This window comes from Prinia subflava, chromosome 3 (genome assembly GCF_021018805.1).
Source record: "Prinia subflava isolate CZ2003 ecotype Zambia chromosome 3, Cam_Psub_1.2, whole genome shotgun sequence".
Taxonomy (NCBI): Eukaryota; Metazoa; Chordata; class Aves; order Passeriformes; family Cisticolidae; genus Prinia; species Prinia subflava.
The window spans coordinates 104,481,851-104,507,194 of NC_086249.1; the positions used below are offsets into that span (position 1 = coordinate 104,481,851).

Genomic DNA, 25,344 nt, shown 5'->3' on the forward strand with positions numbered 1-25,344 from the left:
GGTTTGAGTGATTTTAATGGATACTTGGAATTCTTTTTGATTTCAGTCCTGCCTGCGTCTGTGAGGTATTTAGGAGTAATTTTTAAAGGCAGGGTGGCTTTCAGGCAGTTGTGGTTTGACTTACTTACACACACAGTTATTGCAAGTCCTGCTAAAGCAGTGAGAGCATTCAAGGTCCTATTCCTGAGGAATCACAGCTTATTTTGCTGTTCCTTGTCCTTTTACTTTAGCTAAGTTTGTGTGTGGGGAAACTTCTTCAGACTTCCCTCCTTTCAAGTGCTTTTTTCATTGCTTGTTTTGTAGGAGAGATTGGCAAGAAGGAAACATGGGTTATTGGGCTGTTTTTATGCCTGATTTGCTGTGTCTTAGAGTACAAAACACTACGACACAAGAATTCTACTGCACAATCCCCTTTCCTGAGGGGAGTTGGGGGTTGAAACAAGATGATTTTACGGTCCCTTCCAACCTACAAACCATACTCTGCTCTTATAATTGCACATTGTAGACAGTTAAAGTCTTGATTCTGTAATACATTTATCAGGTGATGTGAATGGAGCTGCCACAGTAGTTTATAAAGAGTTTATAAATTTCTTAGAACAATTAGTCTTAAATTTGGAACAGCAAATTTTGGACTTCGGGCTTACATGACAATTATTTCTTGTGAAAGGGAGTTTTAACTTAATAATGCTGTTTCAGTTTTTGCATTCAGCAGGGCTTTTAGCCACCCTTTCTCCTTCATAACAAATTGCCAGATAAGTATTTTTATTAATGCCTTTCCCCTTTTTTATAAATCAGAGTGACTCTGAGTCGTCATTAATCCAATCGAAGCGTCGACTGCACAGACGGAAATATTCCAGCTACAGGACACGGAATAACATCGAACAGCTGGAGTCTTCTGAGGAGGAGAGGGACAACTGCTTTGGCCTGATAGAGCAGGTGAGTTCTTTTCTGAGTTTGGACTGAGTGGCTCAATAAATGAAATTTCCTGTAGGTGTGCCTTTTGTCTGTTAAACAAGCAAACAGAAAACCCTATCCCTTGTTTTTCCAGAGAAAGTATTTCTGTGAGCAGGATGGTTGTTAGCACTTCCCAAACCCGTTGTGTTGCTTTCATAAAGACAATATTTCCTGTCAGTTTATAAATGGCTCAGCTGGTTTTGCTGAGAATCTTCTAAACCAAATCCACAGCCCAAGGCAAAAATCTGATGCACAGTTGGTTGTCTTCAGGTCACATTTGGAGTTTAAATGTTTGGATATTTTAATGTTTTTCGGTGGAAATTTTGAAGGTTCTTCACAATGGGATTTCTCCACAGGGTCTGTTCCTCTTGGGCTGGGGTGACTCAGGACTCTGTGGGTGGCAGGAGCCTTTTGTTTGTGTCTGATGTGTTACCAGATTGTAAATGGGTGACAGGACTGCCCTTGGCTGGCCTTGCCCACAAGGAAATAGTTTTGAACTGGGCAGGGGAGAAGTGGAAGGAGCAGAGAAGCTCAGACTTGTTGGAGCAGTCACTTTGTTGAGGAGGAACAGTGAACAAAAGGGAGCAGGTTCAGGAGATCAGGAAATCTTGCAAGTAAGATGAGGAATTATATTCCTTGGGAATGGACTGTCCTTTCCTTGCCTCTTAATAAAGAATTTCAGTGTGGCTAAAAATAGGAAATCCCTTGAATAAGAATTTCAGTGAGTCCTGTCCATCTATGCAGTGTATGAGCAGGTTTTAGTGAGAGGACTGTTAGCTTTGTTACTCTGAAAATGCCAATGAGCTGGGCTAAGTCAAACACTTAAAGCTACAATTGAAATCTCATCAGACTTCCTGCTATTTTTAATTTTTGCTTGACGAAATACAACTTGACACATGAGCCGTGCATCATACTGACTCAGTTATGAAAAACACATTTAAAACGTTACATTAATGCAAATAGTTGATGAGCAACAATCAGGAAATTAGTAAAATTGTCACATATTTCGGTGTATTTCTACTGTTTAGTGTTGCATTTAAATACTTGCATGAGTACTCCAATTGGTACTTGGTCAATCAATTCATACTAAAAGGAGAGAGGGGAAAAAAACCCTCATCTGATTCATAACTAATGAAAAAAAAATCATAGCAGTGACAGAATATCCCCTTGTGTGTGGAGAGAAGATGTGACCGTTTGTCTTGATCTGTTCCTTTTGTAATGTAAATTCTGCCCTGTCAGTCAGATTATATGTGTTTTACATGACCTGATTACTTCGCTTTCCATTTTAACAACTTTTAACCAAACTTCTTTTAAATTTGATAATATGGACAACATGTTTTTAAATTTCAGACCCTTAAAACATGGGTGAGGCTTGACTTTGTATTTTTAAATTTAGGAAGCTGAAGAAAGTGAGGGCTCTGGTTCATCTGATGAAGAGGAAGAGTGGAGAAGTGACAAGAAAAGCAACAGCAATAGTTCTAGGTAAAGTGAAAAAACACATCCCATAATGAATCTTACTTGAATTTTGACAAATTAGAAGTTGTATGAAAGCTCTGTTGTGCTTCAGATGTGATCATGTGATAATAATAATAATCATCATATGAGGTATAATTCATATACTTCACTGACACATTGTATTGTTATACAATACAATGTTCCATTTCACCAAAACATTTCTAGTTTTTAATGTAAGTCCCAAGTCCCTCTGCTTTTTTTGTCAATGGCAAAGAGAAATGAGGGTCTGGAATATTTCTATAGTGTGTTTTGGTCTGGTTTTAGAGGGATGAAAGATGTCATTTGGGAATTTTTTTTCCTAATTTCATTTGGGGAATTGTGGGGTGTTTTTTTGTTTCCTTGCTCTTAAAAATTTTTTTGAAAAATCTGAACTTTAAGAAATTTCTAGTTTTATGTAGAACTATTATAGATAAGATTTTAATCACTTCATTGTGGTTATTTTAGATATTCCTTTAGAATTCTGTAGTACTAGAAGTAAAAAATACTCAGAGGGAATGTGGAAACATAGCTGAGATTTGGATAAGTGTAAAGAATTTAAGCAGCATTTGGTTCGTGTGTTCCTTAGGGAGGGCTCCTAATTAGGCCAGAATTCCATTGCACAGCTTTCTTGAGTAAAATTATTGATTCTAGAAACCACCAGATTTAGGTGTTTAAAGAAATGTACTTTGAATTACTGGATTCTCCCAAGGATTCACGTTAAGCTTCAAGTAATGTTTAGAACCGGGCAAAGTGATTTTGAATTTGCTTTCACCAACATGTGCTGGTGTTTCTGTGAGGGAATTGAGTATTCTGCAGCAGTGAGAGCTGTGTTTGTGTCTCCCCTGCCCTCGTGCACAGCGATTCCTCGAGCAGATATTCCGACTGGATCGCGGACGCCGGCATCAACCTGCAGCCGCCGGTGCGCACCTCGCGCAGGAAGGCGCTGCGCTACTGCAGCTCCTCCGAGGACGAGGTGTCCGCTGAGAAATCCTCTCCTCCCAAGAGGAGAAGGAGGAAGAGGAGGAAAAAACCCAAACCAAAAAAGCAGGACGAGGTACAATCTTCATTTTTTTCTGCGTAATCTTCGGTTCATTCTCTCTTAGGGTTTGGTCTCTTCGTTAGAAGCTGTTAAAGGAATTGTTACTGCTGTTAGGCAAGGATCTTTCTTGTCATCATACAGAGTACATGGAATTGATTTGGGATTCCCAAGGAGAGGGATCTGCTGATTTGTAGGGAAGAATCTGCATTCCAAATGAAGGCAGTTTCATTTTCCAAATGAAAAGGGTTCTCAAGGTTGATGGTGTTAAAGGGGAAATGTGTTTAATAAATATCAGTGCAGAATATCAGACTTTTCCCAAGGGATGGAACAAAGGGGGATGGCTTTAAACTGAAAGAGGGCAGGGTTAGATTAGATTAGGGATGAATTCTTGACTCTGAGGGTGCTGAGGCACTGAGACATGTTGTCCACCGAAGTTGTGGCTGCCCCATCCCTGGAAATGTCCAAGGCCAGGGTGGCCACTGGGGCTTGGAGCAACCTGGGGTATTTGAAGGTGTCCCTTCCCATGGCAGGAGGTGGAACTGGATGATCTTTGAGATCTCTTCCAACCCAGCCCATTCTGTAACCCTATAAATTTGTTAAACTGTTTTTTTACCTGTTTTAATGCATAGGGGACACAGTCACTGCATTGATGGTGGCCATTTTATACTTAGGTTGAATATTTAATTTTTTTGTAAGTTACTATAATTATTCTATTTTAAGCTACTGAATTTTTAAAATTAATTTTAAAAATTAAGTTACAATAACTACTGGTAGTTGTTTTCTCTCATAAAGGAGCAAATTCTTTTTTTAAGCCTGGGGTAATTTTGATACATTTGGTCTGTTTTTCTCTCTATCCTTTCACTTTCTTCTAAGTAGACTCAAGCAGTTTCTTACAGCCTGATTAATTTTTTATTGGGTACTGAGACTGCCATCTAAATTATAAAACTTTCTGCTAAGACCTGCATAATAATTACTTGCTCCCTAAAATCTCCAGATAGGAAAGGAATGTTTAGTATTAGAATTTTACACACACAGTTACATCTCAAGCAGAACCTTGGAGGAATTCTGCTGATACTGTTTGGAAATGCTGCAGATCTGTCCTTCATAAGTTAAACTGTTGTCTGCCAAGTCAAAATGGAATGATTTGTTTAGAATTCATGTCCATTTTGTCTGATTCTGTGAAGGCTGATGCTGCAGCACAACCACTGAACTTGGAGTTGTCCTATGACTGGCACCCCCCAGTGTGGATCACAGACACGGCGCTCCGAAGGTCCCCATTTGTCCCTCAGATGGGAGATGAGGTAGGAACATGGATTAAAATCTTCCAATGCTTGTGATCATTGTGATTGCTAAATACAGGAAAGCATTCATTGTTTGGGCTTGTTGGGGTGTTTTTTAGGTGATCTATTTCCGACAAGGGCATGAAGCTTACATTGAAGCAGTGAGAAGAAATAACATTTATGAACTGAATCCACACAAGGAGCCCTGGAGGAAAGTGGTGCTTAGGGTAGGTCTGCACTGAAGGTTCTGTGGGTTTATAACAGAGTCTGTGACAGAAGAGTTTTATTACTCTACTTGCAGAACTTGGATTTGTGAGGTTACTAATATTTCCCTGTTGGGAAAGTGTTTGCAATTATGAGATTGTCTTCAGAATCTTCTGTGAGAAGCCAAATGAAATACCTGTGTTAAAATCCTAAGGCTGACAGACTGCCTTCCACTGAAATCTCAAATCCAATTTCAGTTCTGCATGTGGGTACAGTTGGTTAATTCATGTTAAACTAACAGTTCTCTGCATGGTCCCTAAGATAAAACTTGCTGAAGCTGTTTGTTCTTACCTGTAGGATCAGGAATTGGTGAAAATTGTTGGAATTAGATACGAAGTTGGTCCTCCCACGTTGTGTTGCCTCAAACTCGCCTTTATAGATCACGCCACTGGGAAACACACAGACAAATCATTTTCCATCAGGTATGTGCAGTTCTAGTTTCCTGAAAATTGTTTAAGAATATGTTTCTCTTCTTCCTAAAGCCCTGAGACACACGTGAGTGATGATTGTTTTATCCAGGTACCACGACATGCCAGACGTTATCGACTTCCTGATCTTACGTCAGTTCTACGACGAAGCCCGGCAGAGGAACTGGCAGGCCTGTAAGTGTTTGCTGAGTGTTGGACTGAACAGTTTTGAAATCCAGATGTGTCCTTGGCTAATTGCTGCATGTGCTGTTTGCAGGGTCAGAGGGTTCTCTGGTAGGCAAGAGGCAGAAATTTGAACCTTGGAGGGACTGCAGGATGTAAATACAGCCACCAAAATATGTATCCAGACTGTTCTGTTTTCTTTTTTATTTTAAAGCTAAATAACAGTCTTACATGTCAGTGGGTCTAGAGCTTTAATTATGGAGAGAAATCAATCAATACATTTATCAGAAGTTTTTCTGGCTGCCTGTGGCAGCCACAGAGTTGAACCCTTCTCTCAGCAGTGTCTGTGTTTGCTGCAGCCGACAGGTTCCGCTCCATTATTGACGATGCCTGGTGGTTTGGGACAGTGCTGGGACAGGAACCTTACCAGCCTCAGTATCCAGACAGCCACTTCCAGTGTTACAGTGTCAAGTGAGTACAAAAAGATTTTATTTCCAATGTTATTAGAGTGTCTTTGCTCTCACACAACTGCCTCATTGCTATGAGAACGTGTAAATTGTTCACTGAAATTATTTTACTCCTGATATTGTCACTTCTTAATGGTTTTAAATTGCTGCTGTAGCACAGTGTGAATATAGAATAACTTGTGGAAACTTGTTGATGAGTAGTAATATGGTGAAAGCAGTTGTTGACCTCTTCACATTTCCTGTACTGAGTAATTCTGGGTCCCTTCCACAAAGCAAGCATTGCAGTTTTCTGTGAACATTAATTATTGGTCTGCACTGATAGCTGGTTTGGGGATGCTGAATCTCCTCTGTGGTTGCTGACATCAAGGCCCTTACGCCTCAAGTCCTCACACATTGTCTTTCACATTGTGCACCCTTTTTCATATCCACAAAAAGGCCTTCACACAAAGGAGAGAATGGTAAACAAAGATATCTCTGGACTTCAGTGTTCAGACTCAGGATATTGACCTTGTCCTGACCTGTCCAAGCTGTTTGGAATAGAGTCAGAAACAGAACAGTTTGGGTTGGAAGGGATCTTAAAGATCATCTTGGTCCAGCCCCTTGCCAGGGGCAGGGACAGCTTCCACTGTCCCAGCTTACCCAGAGCTCCAAACAGCCTGACCTTGGACACTGCCAGGGAAGAGATAACCACAGCTTCTTTGGGCCACTTGTGTCAGGGCCTCACCACCCCCAGAGTCAAGAATTCCTTCCTAGTGTCTAATCTAACCCTCCCCTTGTACAGCTTAAGGCCATTCCCCCTTGTCCTTCACTCCATGCCCTTGTGAAGGTCCCTCTCTAGCCTTCTTGTCATCTCCTTTAGGCACTGAAAGGATCATTCTGGGATTTTGCTTGGTTTGGTTTCCCCCAGCAAGGGAGGACTGCAAAGAGAAAAAACAGTTAATGTTCAATATTCCTATTTCCATCGTGCTCAGAGATACTTCTCATGTCTTATACAGTACATTTAATAGTCACAGTTTCATTGTTGGAGGGCTTCTTAATTGCTTTTTCACTCAAAGGCTTTTGAACTTCTTGCTCATCACAAAGAAGGGAAATTTTATAGCTAATAGACAATCCAGTGAGGTTGCCAAGATTGTGTTACATATTTTGATTCCTTGTCTCATCTACTTGTCTTCCCTCTCATGATGTTTCCTCAGTGGGAAGGAAGTAACTCCCACACTGAAGTTCTTGCCTGTTACCTTCCCTTCCATATCCCATCCATTCCATGTGTTTTGTTGTGTACCACAGATGTTCTTAGGAGCAAGTGCAGGTGGGCTTTGGATTTTTCTTGGCCAGTTCCAAATCAGGTTTCCAGTTATGAACAAAAGCCTGGTGCCAATTTCCTGGGCTCCTTTCCCCTATAAGACCTAAAGGATATTTCAATATTTTAATGCATCAGCCTTCAGCAGAAAAGTCTAGAGCTGCTTTGAAGGAAGGAATAATGTGTTCCTTAAGATCCCTTTCCAAAAGGACTTTATTCTGCCTGGCCTCACAAACAGCTCTTTGAGAGCAGAATCCCAAGATACGTGTATGAAAATATCTGTAGTGTTTGGCAGCTGTATTTAAGTTTTGTGATGTGGCTGGGTCTGTTGCTCTTTTTGTCACACTTATTTCAGTTTATCACTGTTACTGTTGTATGGAAAATAAATGAATTGAAGATAATTTTCAAATTTTTTTGTTACTTTATTGTCAAGACAGTAATAGGTGTTTGTGTAGAGGCAGCTTGATTTATTATGAGGTGGCATTACCTGAACGAGTGGAACTTAAGCAGAACTAAGTGAGGCTTAAGCTGTACTAAACTCCTGATAAAGTCTTACATGCAAAATTATGCATTAATATATCCATTTGTGAATATCAACAACTTGTGAAGTATTGTACAGTAACTGGGGAGGAGAACTGAGCAGACCAACCTTTAGGACTTTTAGTTCATAAAAATCAAACAGGCTGAATGATCCAAGTTTTCCTAAGGCATTGAGAAATCCAAAACAGCAGAGAGCTGCTCTTGCCAGAGCAGGGGTTTAGTGATAAAATACTCTGAGCTTGATCATTTCAGTTTCCACTTGGTTTGAAATAAGTACACAGGAGGCATCAATCCAAATATCAGAGTTTATTAAGTGGACCTAGGAATTTGGAGAACTCTGACAGGGAACTGTTGGCAAAGCTGCAAAGCTCTGGAGGGAAACTTGTGAGCTGCAGTCTGATCTATTTGTTTCTGCTATGTGCTTGTAATAAAAACTAAAAATGGGAACATAAGGATTAATCCAGCTGTAGGAAGGATCCAGCACTGCATACAGGGTACTTCTGCCTCTCTGGATCACTGAGGTGAGAAGCTGATCCAGTCAGATGGCTTTTACCTTGAAAATTGCAGTATTCTTTGGTATTTTATGTGTTTTTAAAAACATGTAAAAATCTGCCCAAATATGGTGGGATTTGGAGAGCTCTCAGAATGATGTTCACATCTAACACTTCAATATCAGAGTGAATATCCAGAACTATCAGTAACACTTTGAACTGTTGCTTTTGCTTTGTCTTGGACTTCAATTAACTTCAGTTTCTTCATTTTATATTTGTTCTTTTCTTTGTCTTAATGTCCTCTGCCCCATAAATTTGCATGCTAGCACATGAAATTCCTCACTTCCTGTTCTCCCTTAATCCATTGCCTGCTGTGGATATAATTCCTGCTGTGATCAGCAGGAAAAATCCTCTCTTGTATTTTTCTCAAATCTTCCCCTTGATGTTGCCACACTTCTCCAAATGTGCAGCTTCTTTTTCTTCTTCATCTTCTTGATACAAGCTCTGTAAAATTGATTTATGTATTTATTGGGTAAATTACATACAGCCAAAATCAGAAGCACAATTTTAGTCTGAAACTGATTGTGAAGAACATTTCCTTTTTGCTGACTGCAAACCAATGCCTTTGTTTATGTGCATGTTTTTACAGTGTATTTGGTCAATATCAACAAATAGCTGTAATTTAAATGTGCTTATAGCTGAGATTTAAATATGCTTGGAGGGAACAGTTCTCAGTCAAGGTAACTTTAATTTTTTTTTTTTTTTTTTTTTTTTTTTACTTGGTGAATCAGATGGGACAATGGTGAAATTGAAAAGCTGAGCCCATGGGACATGGAACCAGTCCCTGATAATGGTAGGTAGAAACCCTTTAATAAAACAGTTTAATGTGCTTTTACCTCTTTCCAGTTCCTTTGTTTCGTGCAGATTGTGGACCTGAGGTGATTCCTGTCTTAAAGATAGTCGTGATTCAGATTTAGTGAAATAATTTGAATATATCTATATTTTTTCCCTTTGCATCTTCCAGAGCAATTTTGAAAAAAAATACTTTAAAGGTGTAGCTCTGACTTAGAGAATAAAACCTGCTGCTTCCAAATGTCAGGTTTCAAAAAACACCTCAAGTTTCAAACTATGGTTTTGTTGTGTACTATAATACAAGGGGGTGTAAGAAGAATATAAATAAAATAATTTCCAGTCAGCAAATCCTTACTGCACATAGTTTAAAACCAGCAATTTATAAAGTTTGCTGGTCAAATCCAGATTATCTGTAAATAAAGGAGTGGCATTTGTGGTTTGTCTTAAGATTTCACTTTTCCAGTACTTGTCAGTAGCAGCTGGGAGCAGGAAGGAAAGCTGGGGAGATACTGAGGAAGTAGTTACTGAATAAGCTGTCAAAAAGATAAACTTAATTCAAAACTGCAGATAAACAGAATTTATAACATTTTGCTGCTTGTATCCATTTTGTTTAATCTTTTTCCTACAGCCTTAGCATTAAACTCTACTTCAAGGCGAGGGTTTTTCTTGTCAGTTGCAATTATTTATATTATTTTTTTATTTATATTATTATTTATACAATTATTTAATAACTGTGAGTGCTCAGCAATTTCTCTTGTTCTCACTCCTGCCCCTACTTGCTCTCTTCAGTCGATCAGCCTGAAGAATTAGGAGCGAGTGTCTCTGTGACTTTGGAGGAGGTGGAGAAGCTCCTGTACAAACCCCAGGAGGGGGAGTGGGGGCTGAAGTCCCGTGATGAGGCCTGTGAACGGATAATCCGTGGGATTGACCAGCTCATGACTCTTGGTGAGTGTGAGCTGAGCTTCAGGTGGTTTTCTCCTGTTGTTACATTTATAGACAGAGCCTGGAATACCCAGGGCATCCTTTAAAATTTCCCTGTGACAAAGTATTTTACTGAGCAAATGTTTTTCTCTGTAGTTCTTTGTTTTTGTATTGAGATCTTTATGGTTTTACATGTCATTGGTTTTATAACACTCAGCTCACTTGTCATGGATCTACAGGCTTTGAAATAGAATCCCAGGAGGGCTTGGATTGGGATTGACCTGAAAGCCAATCCAGGAGACCAAATCTTCCACTGTCCCAGGTTCTTCCATGCTCCTGGCCTTGGGCACTGCCAGGGATCCAGGGGCAGCCACAGCTGTGCCAGGGCCTGCCCACCCTGCCAGGGAACAATTCCTGATTCCCAAGAGCCCATCCAGCCCTGCCCTCTGGCACTGGGAACCATTCCCTGGCTCCTGGCCCTGCAGCCCTTGGCAGCTGTCTCTCTGTGTCTTTCCTATCAGCTCCTTCAGGCACTGGAAGGCCAAAAATGAGGTGAGACAGTTAAATTCTTAAATTGTTCTTTTTTTAACCAGACATCTCAGCAGCCTTCGCTGGCCCAGTGGACCTGTGCACGTACCCCAAGTACTGCACGGTGATCGCGTATCCCACCGACCTCACCACCATCCGCACCCGCCTGGCCAACAGGTTCTACAGGTCAGTGCTGCCAGGGGAAACTCATCTGGGGGCTCTGCAGAGCTGCAGTAAACCCTGACATTCTTTCTTTGAGGAATTCACCATTTGAAATCAGCAAGTAGTAAAAAAAATCCCTGAAGTTACTTCAGTGCTGATGACAATTCAGATTTTGAAATGCTGTCCTTCGGTTACTTTGAACTCGAAGAAGGTTTAAGCTCCTGCTATTTTCAGAAATCAGCTTAAACACCAGAGGGGAAATGTTAAATATTAACAGCAGCATTTTAAATGGTAAAAATTTACAGAAGAGGAAGAGGGAAGAGTGTAATGATGACAAAGCTCTGGTTTGCTGGATGTGCTGGTACATCATAGCTTGAAAATAAAATTAAGTATATTCTTCATCTGGACCTACATTCGGTGTCTGTAAATACAGTGAAGAGACATAACTCGTGTTTTTCCTCCTCTATAAAATGGAAAAAATATCTTGGGAAATAATTGGAAATTCTGCAGGTGAAAAACTGCAGACTTTTGGTATCTCCTTCACAGGTATAAGGAATTGGGAAAATGAGTTGTAAAAATGAAATTACACATTTGTGGCAGCTCATTTCTCTCAAGCTATAATTTCAATTTATAGCAGTTTCTCAAATCTGTTATTTTACAGGGGCACTGTTTTCAGTGGTCACTTGGCCTCAAAGCAAGGCCTTTAAGGGAAGACAGAAAGGGACATCATAGCTGGGATGTCTTTAAAAATACAATTGGCCAAAGGTCTTGTCACTCCTTTTTAATTGCTTGTGCTTTGTATTTATTAATTAAAAGTTCCTCAGATACGACTCAGCTTGTGTTCCATTTCTCAGGGCTTTGTAACAAGCAACTTCTGATATTTCTAGAAGAAATGTGATAATTTAGAACAGTGATTAAATTATACTCTTCCCCCTCCTTTTGAATAAATCAAATGTAAGCTGTTTAAAAATGCCTGTGTTTTTAAAGATTCCAGGAAATCCATAGTCCTTGGGTGATTTCAGTGGTATTTTATGATTTAGGGGTAACAAATGCTACTGCTTCCTTGGTCAGCTGAATTAATTGAGTTTATATCACAAACTGAGGATGAATTATCAATAATGAGCTGAGAAATGAGTTGTACATTGTTGGGTTTGCTTCTGAGGGTTTTCCATGTGAAGGAAAAGTTTGAGACTGCCCTAAAGGAACAGAAAACAGAAAAACATCTAAATCTAATTTGGAGAGAAAATTACAGATAAAATTTGGCTGGTTTTAAGCTTTTCTTTAGTATTAAAGGTGCAATATTTTCTAATTTGAAGGAGAATTTCAGCATTGGTTTGGGAAGTCAGATACATTGAAAGCAATGCCAGAACCTTCAACGAGCCTGGGAGTGCTATTGCCAGAGCTGCAAAAAAAATCACCACCCAGCTCCTAAAGTTTATTAAGTAAGTGGCATTTTAATCTAAATATTGCTTGAATCCTTGTGCTTTTGAACAGTGGAGAGTAAAAACAGCTCAATATCCCTTTGTGGTGAACCCTGCTTTGACTCTTTTCAGTGCACTGTAAGGACAGGTGCATAATTCTGAGTGTTACCTTAAACACTGAAATGTTTAGCTTAGAGGCATTTTACCTTTTTCCCTGGTATTACAGCCCCAAAATGTCACTTGACATTGAGTGTGTTAAGTAGCTCAGCCTGTAAATGTAACTTCTGTGCTGTCCTGTGCAGAAGTTCCTGTTGCAGCTTGTCTGACTTAATTGAAAGCTTAAAATAAACAGAGAGATTTATTTTGAAATGAGTGTGGGCAGCCTTGCTGCAGCTGGGCAGGCCCCTTTCAAATCCCTAATCCTGATCTTTATATTCCATTTAATACTCAGTTACTGTCTTCCCTTTTATATGGAGCACTTGGTTGTGGCTGAGTTTAATTTAGGAAACAACAGCTCTGTTTTTGCTGTTCCAGTAACAGAGATTTAATTGCATTGCAGTGACCAGGACTGTACAAACATTTTTGAATTATGTAGCACAACAGATGATGAACAAGATTGTCATGATGCTGATCTGGTAAGTTGGGGTGGTCTTTTGTGGAAAATTCCAGTCATTTATGGTGGTAAGAAAATACCAGCAACCTTCAAATATTGTTGGTGAAATTGCTGAGTTATTTACATAGCTAATACAAACATGGACTATGTTGGGAATTTTTATGGCTTTTTTTATGTCATTTATTATCAATGAATTGCATTATTGGTAATATTTAGTCACCAAAGTTCAAAGCTGTTGGGTAACCTCTAATTGCAATTGCTGATGGTGGTTTTTCCTTTTCTCAAACCACTGAAGATTCCAGACTCCAGCTCCTGTCCTTATCTAGGATATTGCTTTCCAAGTCTCCCAGATGCTGTGTTGTATTTTTTATGCTCATCTTTTGTCTTATTGAAAGAATTAAGAAGAAAATTTAATTTTACCACAGTCTCAAATCTAATGACACTTTCAGCCTCCATCCAGTGTTTTTCCCTACATCACTTTTAAGATAATTGATTTTATTTTGTGCAGGATGATGAAAAATGTGTTCCAAGAACATCTTACAGAAGAAGAAAAGTGAGTTGGCCAATCTTTACCTTATAACCCAAACAGGTTGAATTTTTTCTTGCTGTATTTCACTAATGCTTTCCCTAACTTTTTTTTTTCCCTCAAGGGACGGGGCTTAAAAAAAGGAAAAAACCTGAAAGGTGGTTATGATGAGAACTGTTGGAAGAAGCAGTGCATGGAACTGGTGAATTTAATTTTCCAGTGTGAGGATTCTGAACCTTTCAGGCAACCAGTAGATTTGGATCAATATCCTGTAAGTTGTACTTGATAACCTTAAGAGCTTGTTTTTTTTCTTGCTGCCTTCCTGTGCATTGTAAGGGAATTATTTTAGAAAAATCTGTAATTTCTTAATTAAAATTAGTTTCTTGAAGGTCTAAAATCTGTTTAGTGAGCCTGAGCTATGAATTTGATTTTTTCCCCCTCTTTTAGGTATTCATGATAACCTTAGTACCCCCTCAGTCTCTTTTTTTTTTCTCTAAAAACCCAACAAACTTAATTTAAAGGACCAAAACTTTTTTGCAGCACATAACTTTTCCTGATGATGCCACATTTTGAGTTTTAGTCTCACTTCAGGTTTTAAAAACATCTTCAGGTTCTCTTAAAAAGAAAAAGAATGAGTAGAAAGAAAGATTGGGGTGTTTTGATGGGGGTTAATATGGGGATTTTTTGTGAGGTCATTGTGTTTTGGGGCTTTTTTTGGTTGTTTTTTTACATCAGATCTGTTGGTTCTCACCGTAAAATTCAGGGAATAATGAAAAAAGAGATTTTAAATCAACATGTCTCAGCAAAAGTACTGCTTTCTGCTGTGGTGCTTCTCTTTCCACTGCTGCTGAAGATAATTTGTGTCATTTTAGCTCCTCCTAAATGACAGAAATAAATTCAAAAGTGTTTTTTTTTCTTTATACTTTCACTGATTTTTTTTCATATGTTTTTTATAGGATTACAGACACATTATAGACACTCCAATGGATTTTGGTACAGTGAAGGAAACTCTGGAAGCTGGGAATTATGACACTCCAATGGAACTGTGCAAAGATATCAGACTGATATTTAGTAATGCAAAATCTTATACTCCAAACAAAAAGTCAAAGGTAGCTGTTAATATCTGGGGATTTATGAATGTCTTAATGAAATTCAGTATTATTTTGCAATTTGTTTATCAGTACTTTGGATAAAGCTGCTGGCTGGGTGAGAAATAGGATAAAAATATTTAATATGTTCATTTCCTGTTTATTTGGTGTTACACAGGACTGCCTGTGCTTTTTTACTATTGCTTTTCTGTGCAGTTTGTGATATTACAAATACTGCTCTTGGATCAAAGGCTCTGTTTTTAATAGAAACCACTTCCTTACCTAGATTTACAGTATGACCTTGAGATTGTCAGCACTGTTTGAAGAGAAAATCCGAAGAATTGTTTCAGATTTCAAAAATGGCCAGAAACAGAACGAAAAGCTCCGGAGAAACCAGAGGTACACGAGAAGATTTAATAATCAAAGCTCAGTGCAACAGCCCACCAAAACGCTCAGGTAATCAAATTGTGAAGGTATCAACATTTATCTCATCTGGCTGATATTCATATTGACTCTCACATTTGGTTTTTTAAATTATTTGTGACCCCAGTGAGACTTCCTATAATTTTCATGCAGCAGGAAAAATATGTTTAAAAAAAAAAAAAACCCAGTGGGCTTTTTAATACTATAAAACTGAGAAATACAAGGGGACAGAAGAGTAGAAAAGCTTGGGATTTTCTTTAATATCTGAACCAGAAAATCAATATTTAACTAAACTAATGAGAAATTAAACAAAGATTTACTTTCTGGATATATTACAAAGGTGAAAATTGGCATAAATTACGTATTTTTTTACAGACAGAATAAAGTGAGTCCTGTGGAATTTCTAGAAATTGTCACTTGGTGTAGCATTCAGTTGGCAGCCAGATTTGCTTTTTCTCTTTTGAAGGCATGCAAGCTTTTGACACAATTGCTGTTTGACATGATTTACTCCTGTTCTTAATTTGCCTGTGTGACAAAGTGGGACAAAATACAAAAGCTAAATTACTGAAACTGAGCTTTTCCCCTCTGTTGCTGTCCAGTCTTCCTTCTCTGGCAAGGAGAGGGTAGGAGTAAGAGTTTAATTTAAAAAACCCTCTAATTTCAGGAGATTACTTTTATACTTTAACATAACCACACACCAGAATAGGCAGAATTTGTCTTTTGAATCTTGTTTGTGCTCGTACCTGGAGAATTGTGTGGGGCTGTTCAGTGGGGCACAGCAGAAGGGAGGTTTGGGATAACAGAATTTACACACCTTGTGCACCTGGATGAATGTTTGAAAACCTGCAATGCAAGGAAAAAACTGACAGAACAGTTCTGTAGATGAAAATAATGGACTGAGCAGGATGGCAGGTAGCACTGAGGCAAGGAAAGATTAAATTAGTGAGGTTTGCTTTATTTTAAACACTGACTGTCTGTAAGATTCCACCTTCTGTGTGTGTTGGGAGCTCAGTTTATTGTGGAATAATGTTTGTTTGGATAGTTTCTAGTTGGAGACTCATGTGCAGTAAACCAGAGGCTGGGAATCCAACAGGAACTGAGGCTGCTGCTGCAGTGAAAATAAGAGAACATGAATTGTCTGGAGGACATCCACCATTAAATTCTGGTTCTCAGAGCAGAGAAAGATTGTCTCCTCTTGTGTGACTTCCCTAGGAGGGCAGACTGTTAATTTAATGAAAGTATTTCATTTTTATCCTGGCCAGAGTTAAAGTTGTCCCACACCACATGAGCTCATAAAATACCCTCCCAGAAATAGAAAATCATATTAAATCTTGTTAAAACACATAATTGCCTTCTCTCTCCTAGTTTTACAACCTGTGTTGCTTTTATTACTTTCACTCTCCCTAGAAATGTGAAGCAGAAACCATTGAAGTCTCAGGCCAAACTCGAATCTGAGCAGGAAGATTCCTTTCCTCAGCCTACCTCAAGCAGAGCCGCGTGTGTCGCAAGCCATAAACCCAACGCTGGCTCCTACAACCAGAGCTCCTCGGGAGAATCCTCGGATTCCGCCTGCCTGGCCTCCTTCGAGAGGAATGGCAAAGCCAGATCCACAACACTCACTAATTGTTCTGCTTTGTCATCAGGTCAGAATTTAGAATTGCTCCCATTTGCATTCTGAGTTGTTCAATGAAGTTTGCATTCTTAACGCAGAATTTTTTTAAACAAGGTCTGGGATTTTTTGTGTGATGCGGAATTTTGTGTGTTTTACTGGATTTTGGACAATTACATTATTTACAGTGATTGCTACAAAAAGATTTGTGTACTATATATATTTTTTGCTTTGAAATTGTGTAGAATACAGTAAACTTACTTTTATTAATTAGGAAATCTGTCAACAGGAAAGAGTTGGAGTATTTGATTATTGAGTATCTGATAATAGAGTATTTGATAATTGATCCTATATAAAATACAGTTTAAATGCCCACATATGTATATATATGTTATATAATAATTATCATTCACAATTACCAAATGACAGAAGTTTCTGAGACTTAAAAACTTTCCTGTCTTTTTCCCTACACCTCCCCTTGACAAAAATTCAGCTTATTTCAGAGAATCAGAATGCAAGTTCTGGTGATATGTGTTAGAAAATGTTCTGTGTTTTGGAGTTTTCTTAAACATGTTTTTCACTTAAATCTGGTGTTTGAAAAGAGCTGTTTTATTTTAATTGAAACTTAAATACAGGCTAAAGAAGCTTCCTGTCACTGAACACTGCATGAATGTAGATTTTGTTGATTTATCAGTTTGATCCCTGTAAGACATTTAGGCATGAGAATGTATTTGAAGATAATGTGAGGAAATCCTAAAGATTCCAGGATTAGCAAAATGTAACTCTTAACTGGAAGCTATTGAGAATTCTACCTGCTAATTGCTCTTTCTTTCTTTCAACAGAGAGTGAAATAGAAGGTTCTGTGGTTTCTTCATCTTCTTCATCTTCATCCTCCTCCAGCAGCTCAGAAGACAGCAAGGGCTGCTCTGGGGCTCCTGTGTCCCCTCCCCTGCACAACGGGGTGTGCAGGAGGAACAGCAGCCGCAGGCTGACTCGGAACAGGGCTGCTCAGAGGAAACAGACAGGTAGGGTGGCAGGAGATTCAGCAGAACAGCAAGAAAAGCTCAAGGTTTTATATTTATATATTTATATTTATAAAAATAACTGGGTGGAGTTAGTATTCTTGTAAATCGTTGTATGTGTAAGATACTCATTTTTTAATCTGTGCTAATTTTGAAGCTCTCAAATACTGCACTCAACTTTTAAAAAGATTTTTTCATGACTAGGGGAAGAGGGCAGAAATAAGAGCCTGGTGAGAGGGAACAACTTGCAACATTAAGTTAAGAAAAAAAGCAGCAACTCATAAAGAAGTTTTAGTTGTCATGAAAGCAGAATGAATCTGAAATTTATGACAGCAAAAGCACCTGACTGTCACTAGGAATATATTTAATGCATCATGTCTGTGGGTTAAACCTGTCCCAGTTTTGACAAGACTTCAAAGCTGCTATTTCATATTTAAGATATTAATCCCTGCTTTCCTTTACAGGTTCACTTCTTCAGGAGAACGGGAATACAAGGAAAACAGTCAGGAAAAAGCTGTATGGAAGCGACTCTGAAAATACTTCAGCGGTGACATCCGAGTCCCTCAGCAACAGCAAGGGCAGGCACAGGAAAACCCTGCGCAGGAGCGCTGCCGTGGCTGCCAACAAGCTGAGGCTGATGAGCGACGTGGAGGAGGAGGTGTCGAGCTCAGAGAGCATCGGGATCTGCAGGAACAGGAAGCTGCCGCACCGCAACGCCTCGGCCGCCGCCAGGAGAATGCTGCTGGAGGGATCCGAGGATGAGGCAGGCCTCAAGTCTGAGAGCGACAAGGAAATAGAAGAGCAGCTCACCAAGAGGAAAACTCTGTCTCAGAGTGGCTGCTCTGCTCCACGAAGGAAATTTGTCAGTGAATCTGAGAATGGAAGCTCGGATTCTGAGCCCGACACGCAGGCCAAGCAGAAGAGCTGGCAGAGCAACGGGCACAAACAGCTCCGGGGCCCCGCCTGCTCTGTTTCCCCCAAAGTGAAAAGTCCCACCTTAGACCTTTCAGAGGAGGAGTCCAAAAGCCATAATTCTGAGGATGGGAGCAGCCAAAAGGTTTCTGACCACTCAACACCTGCACATCACAAGCCTGCAGCGAGCAATTCTGAGGATGAGGCGGACTCTGAGTCGGACAGGTGGAATGGCAGGAAAGCCTCTGGGCTGCAGCTGTCTCCTCCTTTAAAAAAAGCAAAAGTCCTGAGTGATTTAGAGGACACAGCAGAATCTGAAGCAGAAGCCAGAGAGGAGGAGAAGAGTTTTGTGTGGGAGAGCTTGGTGCCCACTAGGATTGTGAGGAGTTCCAAATCTGGAGCTGCCTCCAGCTTCCATCACTCTCCTGATTCGGACTCGGAGAGTGACTCCAATAACAGCAATTACTGTGAAACTTCTGCGAAAGCAAAGATGAGAAAGAGGAAAGGAAAAACAAAAATCGTTAGAAAAGGTAACATTTTTTAAGTTATTTTCTCTATTTTTTAATAGAGACAATCATTTGTTAACAGAGAAAATCTCCAAGAGAGCCGAGTGTTGTCTCTCTTTGTCCAGCTCCTTGTTTTGAAGGTTTTGGTAACCAAAACCCTCTGGTTTGCAGTTCTGTTACTTGCTTTAGTTTTCTGTTGAGATTTTCTGTGCTAGAGCACATTTATAAGTGTTATTTTCAGTTTGAAGTAACTTTATTGATAATTTTTCAAAACTAATTTGACAAAAAGGAGTTTAAATTATTCTCACATCCGTGGTGTGTACCAGAACCTGAAATTTGATTTGACTTTGAGATTTTATTCTGCCAATGATATGTAGAGTCCTTAACACAGACAGGCACTTGGCAGAAGTAAGATTTATATTCCACTTGTTTCAGAAAGTTAAATTATTTTCTTTTTGGGTTTTATTCTGTAATTTTATTTGTCACTCAGATCTTTGTCTGCTGGCTGATCCTAATGTAGACAGTTAGGATTGGGGGTTTTTTTACGCTTATGAGGATGATGCTGATGTTTATTAAACCAGGTCAAGTGCATTGTGCCTTATATAGGCAGGGAATTGGTCCTAATTTGGAATTTGAAAGACTATTCAGAGGTTGGTGTTTGGTGTAATCCCTCCAAACCTGTCAATGAGTTTCAAGAATCTTAAGAAAATTATTGTCTGTTAAGATGACTCTGGCTTGACAGTTTTCCATGAGGAAAATTTACTTGTTTTGTCCCAAGATCTTATACTTAATACATATATAGGGGCATCCTGGTAGAGTTTCTCCTTTTCAAATAAATACGTATTTTTTGTGTATATATATAACTGTAACTCTAGATGTGTATATACACACGGCTCAATTAGCCAGCTAAACAATTCATGTGGAAGCTTTGCTTCAGTTATTTTTGAAATACATTTAATAAAAATAACATCTATTTGATATGCAAAACATTCTGTATGTAGTTCTGTAATGTATATTATGTTATAGATAATATATATTATAGATATGTACTGTTCAGCATGGGATTTTATATCTCAGAAAAGACTGAAAGCCAAGTTTTGAGATAAATTGTGGCAGCACTTTGTGGGCTGTAGTGCCCCCTGCAGCTGAGCTGCCTGGAGCTAAGGTTGGATTTTCCTGCCCAGTATTCCAGGTTTGGAGTTGGGCCTGAACTCCAGGACACCCTGATGAACCAGACCTTGACATCTTTGTGTCTTTTAAAAGCTCTTCCAGTTTCTGGAGGTGCTTGGTTAATGCTCCCTCTTTCTGCTTGTACCACCTGGCTGCACCTTTGCAGCTTTAAATTCTGGATATTCAGTGGGAAATTTCAATACATTTTATTGTAGATTTGTTCCAAATCTACGATCTTGTATACGAAGTATAATTTTAATATTCTGGCAGTGTTGCAGAAAGACTGGACTTCTTTATTCTTTACCCTTGTGTTCCAGCTACTTAATAATATTGGAGGACAGTGTATAATATAAGATCTAACTCTTCTTTTTAGTCTGTGGATTAATTCACCTTCTGTACAGCATTTTGCAGATGTGCAGCAGAAATGAGTTGTGCTTTGGCCATCAAATGACACAGTACAATTACTACAAGTAGTAATATTCATGTATCATTTCTGGAAACTCTTAACAAAGAAAGGAAATCAATTATCCTTTGAAAATGTAAAAATAGGAATATACTGGAGTAGCGCATAAAGGGATCAACATTTACATAAGACCAGATTTGGTATATGAAAAGATTGTTAATATTGGTACTCAAGCTGGACATTGGAATTTACGCCTCGTAATTTTTCCCTCTTTGTTTATTTTTTAAATTTTACTTCAAGAACTTTCAATTTTTTTATTCATATATATGAATTGTTTTATTTAGAAGGGAAACACTGATCTTCATAGTATATGATTTACACATTGAATATTTGGTTTATAACATAAGCAAGTTCTATATTAATTACAAAAACACTGAATGGAAGATTCACTGTTAGCAGCAATCTGAGTGTTAAAGTCACTAAGGATCACTAAGGAGTTTCAATGTTCTCCATCTGAAACTGTCTAAAATTGTGGAACTTGCATCCACATGAAATATTAGAGTTTCTTCTTTAAGATAAAAAGGTCTAAAATGTGTAATTATCATTGCAAGTTTTATTCTAGTAGGAAAAGTTTGACTTTTAATGCTACAAGTATTAATAATATGACAGCATTTGTTGGCTAAGTGAGGGAATTGGTAATTTCTGAGCTAATTAACAGGGTGATGCTAAAGAAAGCTGTTTTGAGACCATGGAAAGTGACAGTCTCAAGAGTTAATGGGATACTAATGGTATTTTTAGTAAAGAATTGAGATAAATTGCACGTAACAGTTGAAATCAAAAGAAAATTCAGTATTTGTGTATTTCATATTGTTCATATTCATTGTAAAGTTATTTTCTTTATTTTTTAATAGAGACAATAATTTGTTAACAGAGAAAATCTCATTCATTCAATATCATTTCATATTCATATTGTATTTCATTAAAGCTGGCAGTGTTTGGGCATAATAAACTAATAATTTCAGCAGTGTGAGATATTAAAAAGAACTTGTAACTCTTTTTTTTGTAGAGCCAGCATCAGAGGAGGCCGGCCAAAGTGCCAAAGTGCTGCGGAGCAGGACGTGCATCATCAACTACAAGAAGCACATCAAGGTGTCCGGCGTGGGGGAGAAGAAGAACCCCCGCAGGTGTGCCACGCTGGCAGCCAACAAAATCAAAATCCTGAGCCACGCAAAGGAGGAATTGTCCAGCTCAGAAAGCGTTTACCCCGTCAGGAAGAACCGCAGGCAGCTCCAGGGCAGCGCGTCCTCGGCCTGCAGGAAGAAGCTGTTCAACAGCTCGCAGGTGGAGGCTTGTTCCAGGTCTGAAAATGAGAGCGAGCAGGTTTGTGGCAGGAAAAAACCTTCCTGCCCAGAGCCTTCTGTTTCTAAAAGGAAATACATTATTGAGTCTGAGAATGAAAGGACTGACTCGGAGACAGAGACTCAGAAGCAGAGTGATAACCACGTGCAGCCACAGAAACCCCTCTGTGCTGCAACTCCAAATAATTTTGACTACAACTCTTCGGAGGAGAATTCCACAAACCACAGGGTAGAAAATGGGGGAAGCTGGGCAATTTCGAGGCAGGCAGCTTCAGCCCACAACCATTGTACGAGTAACTCCGAAGAGGAGGTAGATTTTGAATTAACTAAACTTGAAACTAAAAATACCCGAGTAGCAGCAAATAAAAAACCCAGAGCTTCTTTCAAGAGATTAAAACCGGTGGAGGACTTGAGAGAAACAACAGAATCCGAAATGGGGAGGAAGAAAAAGGAGAAAAGCTCTGTGTCCGAGGACGGGGAAGCAGCCGGGACTGCAGGAAGCTCCAAAGCCAACCTCACCTCGGAGTCGGGAACTGACAGCACCATCTGCAGCGACGCCACGGACAGCAGGAAGCGCAAGAGGAGATCAAAACCCAGCAGGAGAGAAACCCTCAGCTACGACTCGCTGAAGCCTTCCAGGAGGCCGCAGCGCAGGAAACGGCGGAAAGGCAGCCAGGAGCAGGACTGGGAGGAGGTGGAGTACGGCGAGTGCCGGCGCGCGCGGCGCCGCTCCAAGATCCGCACGCGCAACGGCGGCCGGCGCACCGTGCGCTACCACGACGGCGACGACGACGACGACAGAGCCCTCGAGGACGCCGCGTGCGAAACGTAACCTTAACAAAAGGAAAGCCAGCCCGTCCCTTCTTTTCCTTTTTTTTCTTTTTTTTTTCTTTTTTTTTTTTAATGGTAATAGCACTAGAACTCCTGATGGGTGCTGGCTCTTCTTTGTCCTACATTTCAGGGAATATATTTATATTTTTCTATGAAAAAGTTATGAATGTGATTAGATGATGACTTGCTCCTTTTTTCATATTTTGACTTGCACTTGCCTGCCCATGTAGCAGCATTTAGCACAGATGCCAAAATGTGCCTCATTATAGGGGCAATTTTTTGTCTTTACTGGTATTTTATTACATATAAACAAGAGTTAAAAAAATGTTAAAACACTGCAAACAGGTTAATAGCAGTATGTTGAGTATTATTGTTATGGGTGCTGCAATGAAATACTACCTAGGTCATGCAACATTCAAGAACAGGTTCCAAACATCTCTAACGCTGTATGAAATCATCCACAATAGTAACAGGCTTCTAAATAATAGTACACACTCTAAAAACCTGGTGGAGAAAGAGGAATGAAAAGGCTTTTCATAACTTCACAGCCTGATTCAGTGCAGGTGTTAAAAGTTCTGTACTTGTATTGCTGACAAGCAGTTACCAGCAAAGAAGTTCATTTGCCAGTTCCAGAGGCTTTGGTGACCAGAGGGTTCTGCTGACAGGTAGTACATCATTAATGTGACTTCTATACTGTAAACTTTAAGATTATGAAATGCAGGGGAACTCTTGGGCCTAAAGGGTTTTTGTGTGTTTTCTTTATAAAATAGAAAAACAAACAAAACACTTGTTCTGTTTTCTTTATGCGTGGAAAGCTTGAGGTGCAGGATTCCGACATTCCAGACTTTTTTTTGGTACATTTCCGTTGTTCCTCCATATTTAAAGTGTTTGAATGTTGGATTTCCCCTTGATTAAACGTTACCAATTTCTGAGCATTGCAGTACATCTCCTGTTTTCACAATGTTTGAGGTGGCTGTTGTTGACAAGAAAGAAAATTTCTCCAGGAAAATATGTGGAAATCCCTGGTTGAACACATATCGACGACAAAAACACAGCAATTCTGAATTCTTAGTTTTTACTGGAATTGTGCTGGTGGGAGCCCTACAATGGCTGCCCCCAGCCCAACACCAGGGAATCTCTGCTCCTTCCCCACTCCAGGGTTCCTCCTCTGCTCTGCAGCTTCCCTTTCTAACACTTTGGAAAACTTGGTGATTCCCGATTTCATCATTCAGCAGAAGATGTGGCAGAATATCAGATTTATCCTAAACTGGCTTATTTGAACTGAAAGAACAAGTTTGAGAATTGGTTTTCCAGCAGGTTGGACTGGTAGTGGGATCTGGAAGGGTTTGGGGGTAAAGAAATTGAGTGCAGCTGCACAGTGCTGGTGAATAACAACAGAACTCCTTTTACAAATGGAAATAATATCATGGAAAAGGGAGCTGGCATCAGTGAGAGCCACTTCTGCAACACCCTCACTGACATTGTCTGCATTTACCATCACTTCTGCTATCCTGCCTATTATCTCAGCATAGAGAAATACTCCTTTTTTTCTTCCTTAAAACTTCCATATGAAGTCCAAAAATAATTTAAATTGTTCTTGCCCCAGGAAGTTTTATTTTGAGCATAGTGTTTGAGAGGATTCAGCAGAATTTTGTAAATTCAAGATAAATGTTTATCTGGGTTCTTTATTTGGTTTCTGAAATACAAACACAGTTGTGTTTAGTGATGAAACTTGAAGGTGGGTTTGTGGGGTTTTTTTGAGGAGCAAACTTTGTTACAAGGTAGTAAGTCCACTATTTTATTTTTTTTTGTATTTTCCATAAACTTTGTTGTTTAGCAGCTGCTTATTCTCAGTGTTCTCTGGAGTACAACATCCAATTTGGGAGTAACTGAAGTGAACATCAGATTTTTTATTAATTTTCAATTTGAACAGCTAAAATTTGGCTGGTAGGTTTATATTTCTAATCTAGGCTTAGATTTACAAAGCAGATTTTCTTTCAGGTGCTGTATTCTGTCACTGCACGCACAGGTTCATGGTGATCCCTGAAAGCTGGAGAAGGGTCTGGCCTCTGGAGCTGTAGATCCCAGAGGGAATCACTGCCTTAGGAATCCTAATACTTTTATTTTCTGAGCAAAGCGTGTGCTGGTCTGTATTTCTTAATTTTATACTCATAGACAGTAGGAAGAGGAGTTACTAAACCGGAAAGGTATTTTGAGTCTTTCACCCTTTAAGAGTTTATTTATTTTTAATTTATTAAAGGAGCATGTTGACTCTTACAGAACTGGGAGTCCTCTCACCTTCCTTTAAGTGTGACCAGTTTTGGTTTGGTCTAGCTGTACTCAGGGAAGTAAAGTAGTAGACCTTTAAAAGTAGGATTTTTATTTAATAATGTGACTTTCGGGGGGTGTTTTGGTTTGTTTTAAAGCAGGACCTGGATCTGTGAAGGTGATCAGGCAGCATGAACAGAGGGAAACATTAAAGTGCAGGACAGAACCATAAAGGAATCAAATTCTTTCCTGTTGAAGGCTTTGATGATGTACATGTGTTAGTGGACCAAAGTAAAGCTGTACATACACCTGGAA

General features: G+C 39.3%; 1 protein-coding gene across 1 annotated transcript in view; it reads left to right on the forward strand.

Moving 5' to 3' along the window:
- BRWD1 (bromodomain and WD repeat domain containing 1) overlaps window positions 1-25,344 on the forward strand; it is a 43,139-nt gene extending 17,795 nt beyond the window's left edge. Inside the window, exons 21-41 of the mRNA XM_063393185.1 lie at window positions 796-936; window positions 2,351-2,436; window positions 3,307-3,502; window positions 4,672-4,788; window positions 4,887-4,994; window positions 5,329-5,453; window positions 5,551-5,633; window positions 5,981-6,092; window positions 9,208-9,269; window positions 10,058-10,213; window positions 10,783-10,903; window positions 12,196-12,321; window positions 12,860-12,935; window positions 13,422-13,466; window positions 13,564-13,710; window positions 14,396-14,548; window positions 14,814-14,983; window positions 16,358-16,593; window positions 17,402-17,584; window positions 18,046-19,023; window positions 21,639-25,344. Coding sequence (XP_063249255.1) covers window positions 796-936; window positions 2,351-2,436; window positions 3,307-3,502; window positions 4,672-4,788; window positions 4,887-4,994; window positions 5,329-5,453; window positions 5,551-5,633; window positions 5,981-6,092; window positions 9,208-9,269; window positions 10,058-10,213; window positions 10,783-10,903; window positions 12,196-12,321; window positions 12,860-12,935; window positions 13,422-13,466; window positions 13,564-13,710; window positions 14,396-14,548; window positions 14,814-14,983; window positions 16,358-16,593; window positions 17,402-17,584; window positions 18,046-19,023; window positions 21,639-22,762 — 4,545 coding nt within the window. The 3' untranslated portion in view covers window positions 22,763-25,344. The remainder of the gene's footprint in view (window positions 1-795; window positions 937-2,350; window positions 2,437-3,306; window positions 3,503-4,671; window positions 4,789-4,886; window positions 4,995-5,328; window positions 5,454-5,550; window positions 5,634-5,980; window positions 6,093-9,207; window positions 9,270-10,057; window positions 10,214-10,782; window positions 10,904-12,195; window positions 12,322-12,859; window positions 12,936-13,421; window positions 13,467-13,563; window positions 13,711-14,395; window positions 14,549-14,813; window positions 14,984-16,357; window positions 16,594-17,401; window positions 17,585-18,045; window positions 19,024-21,638) is intronic.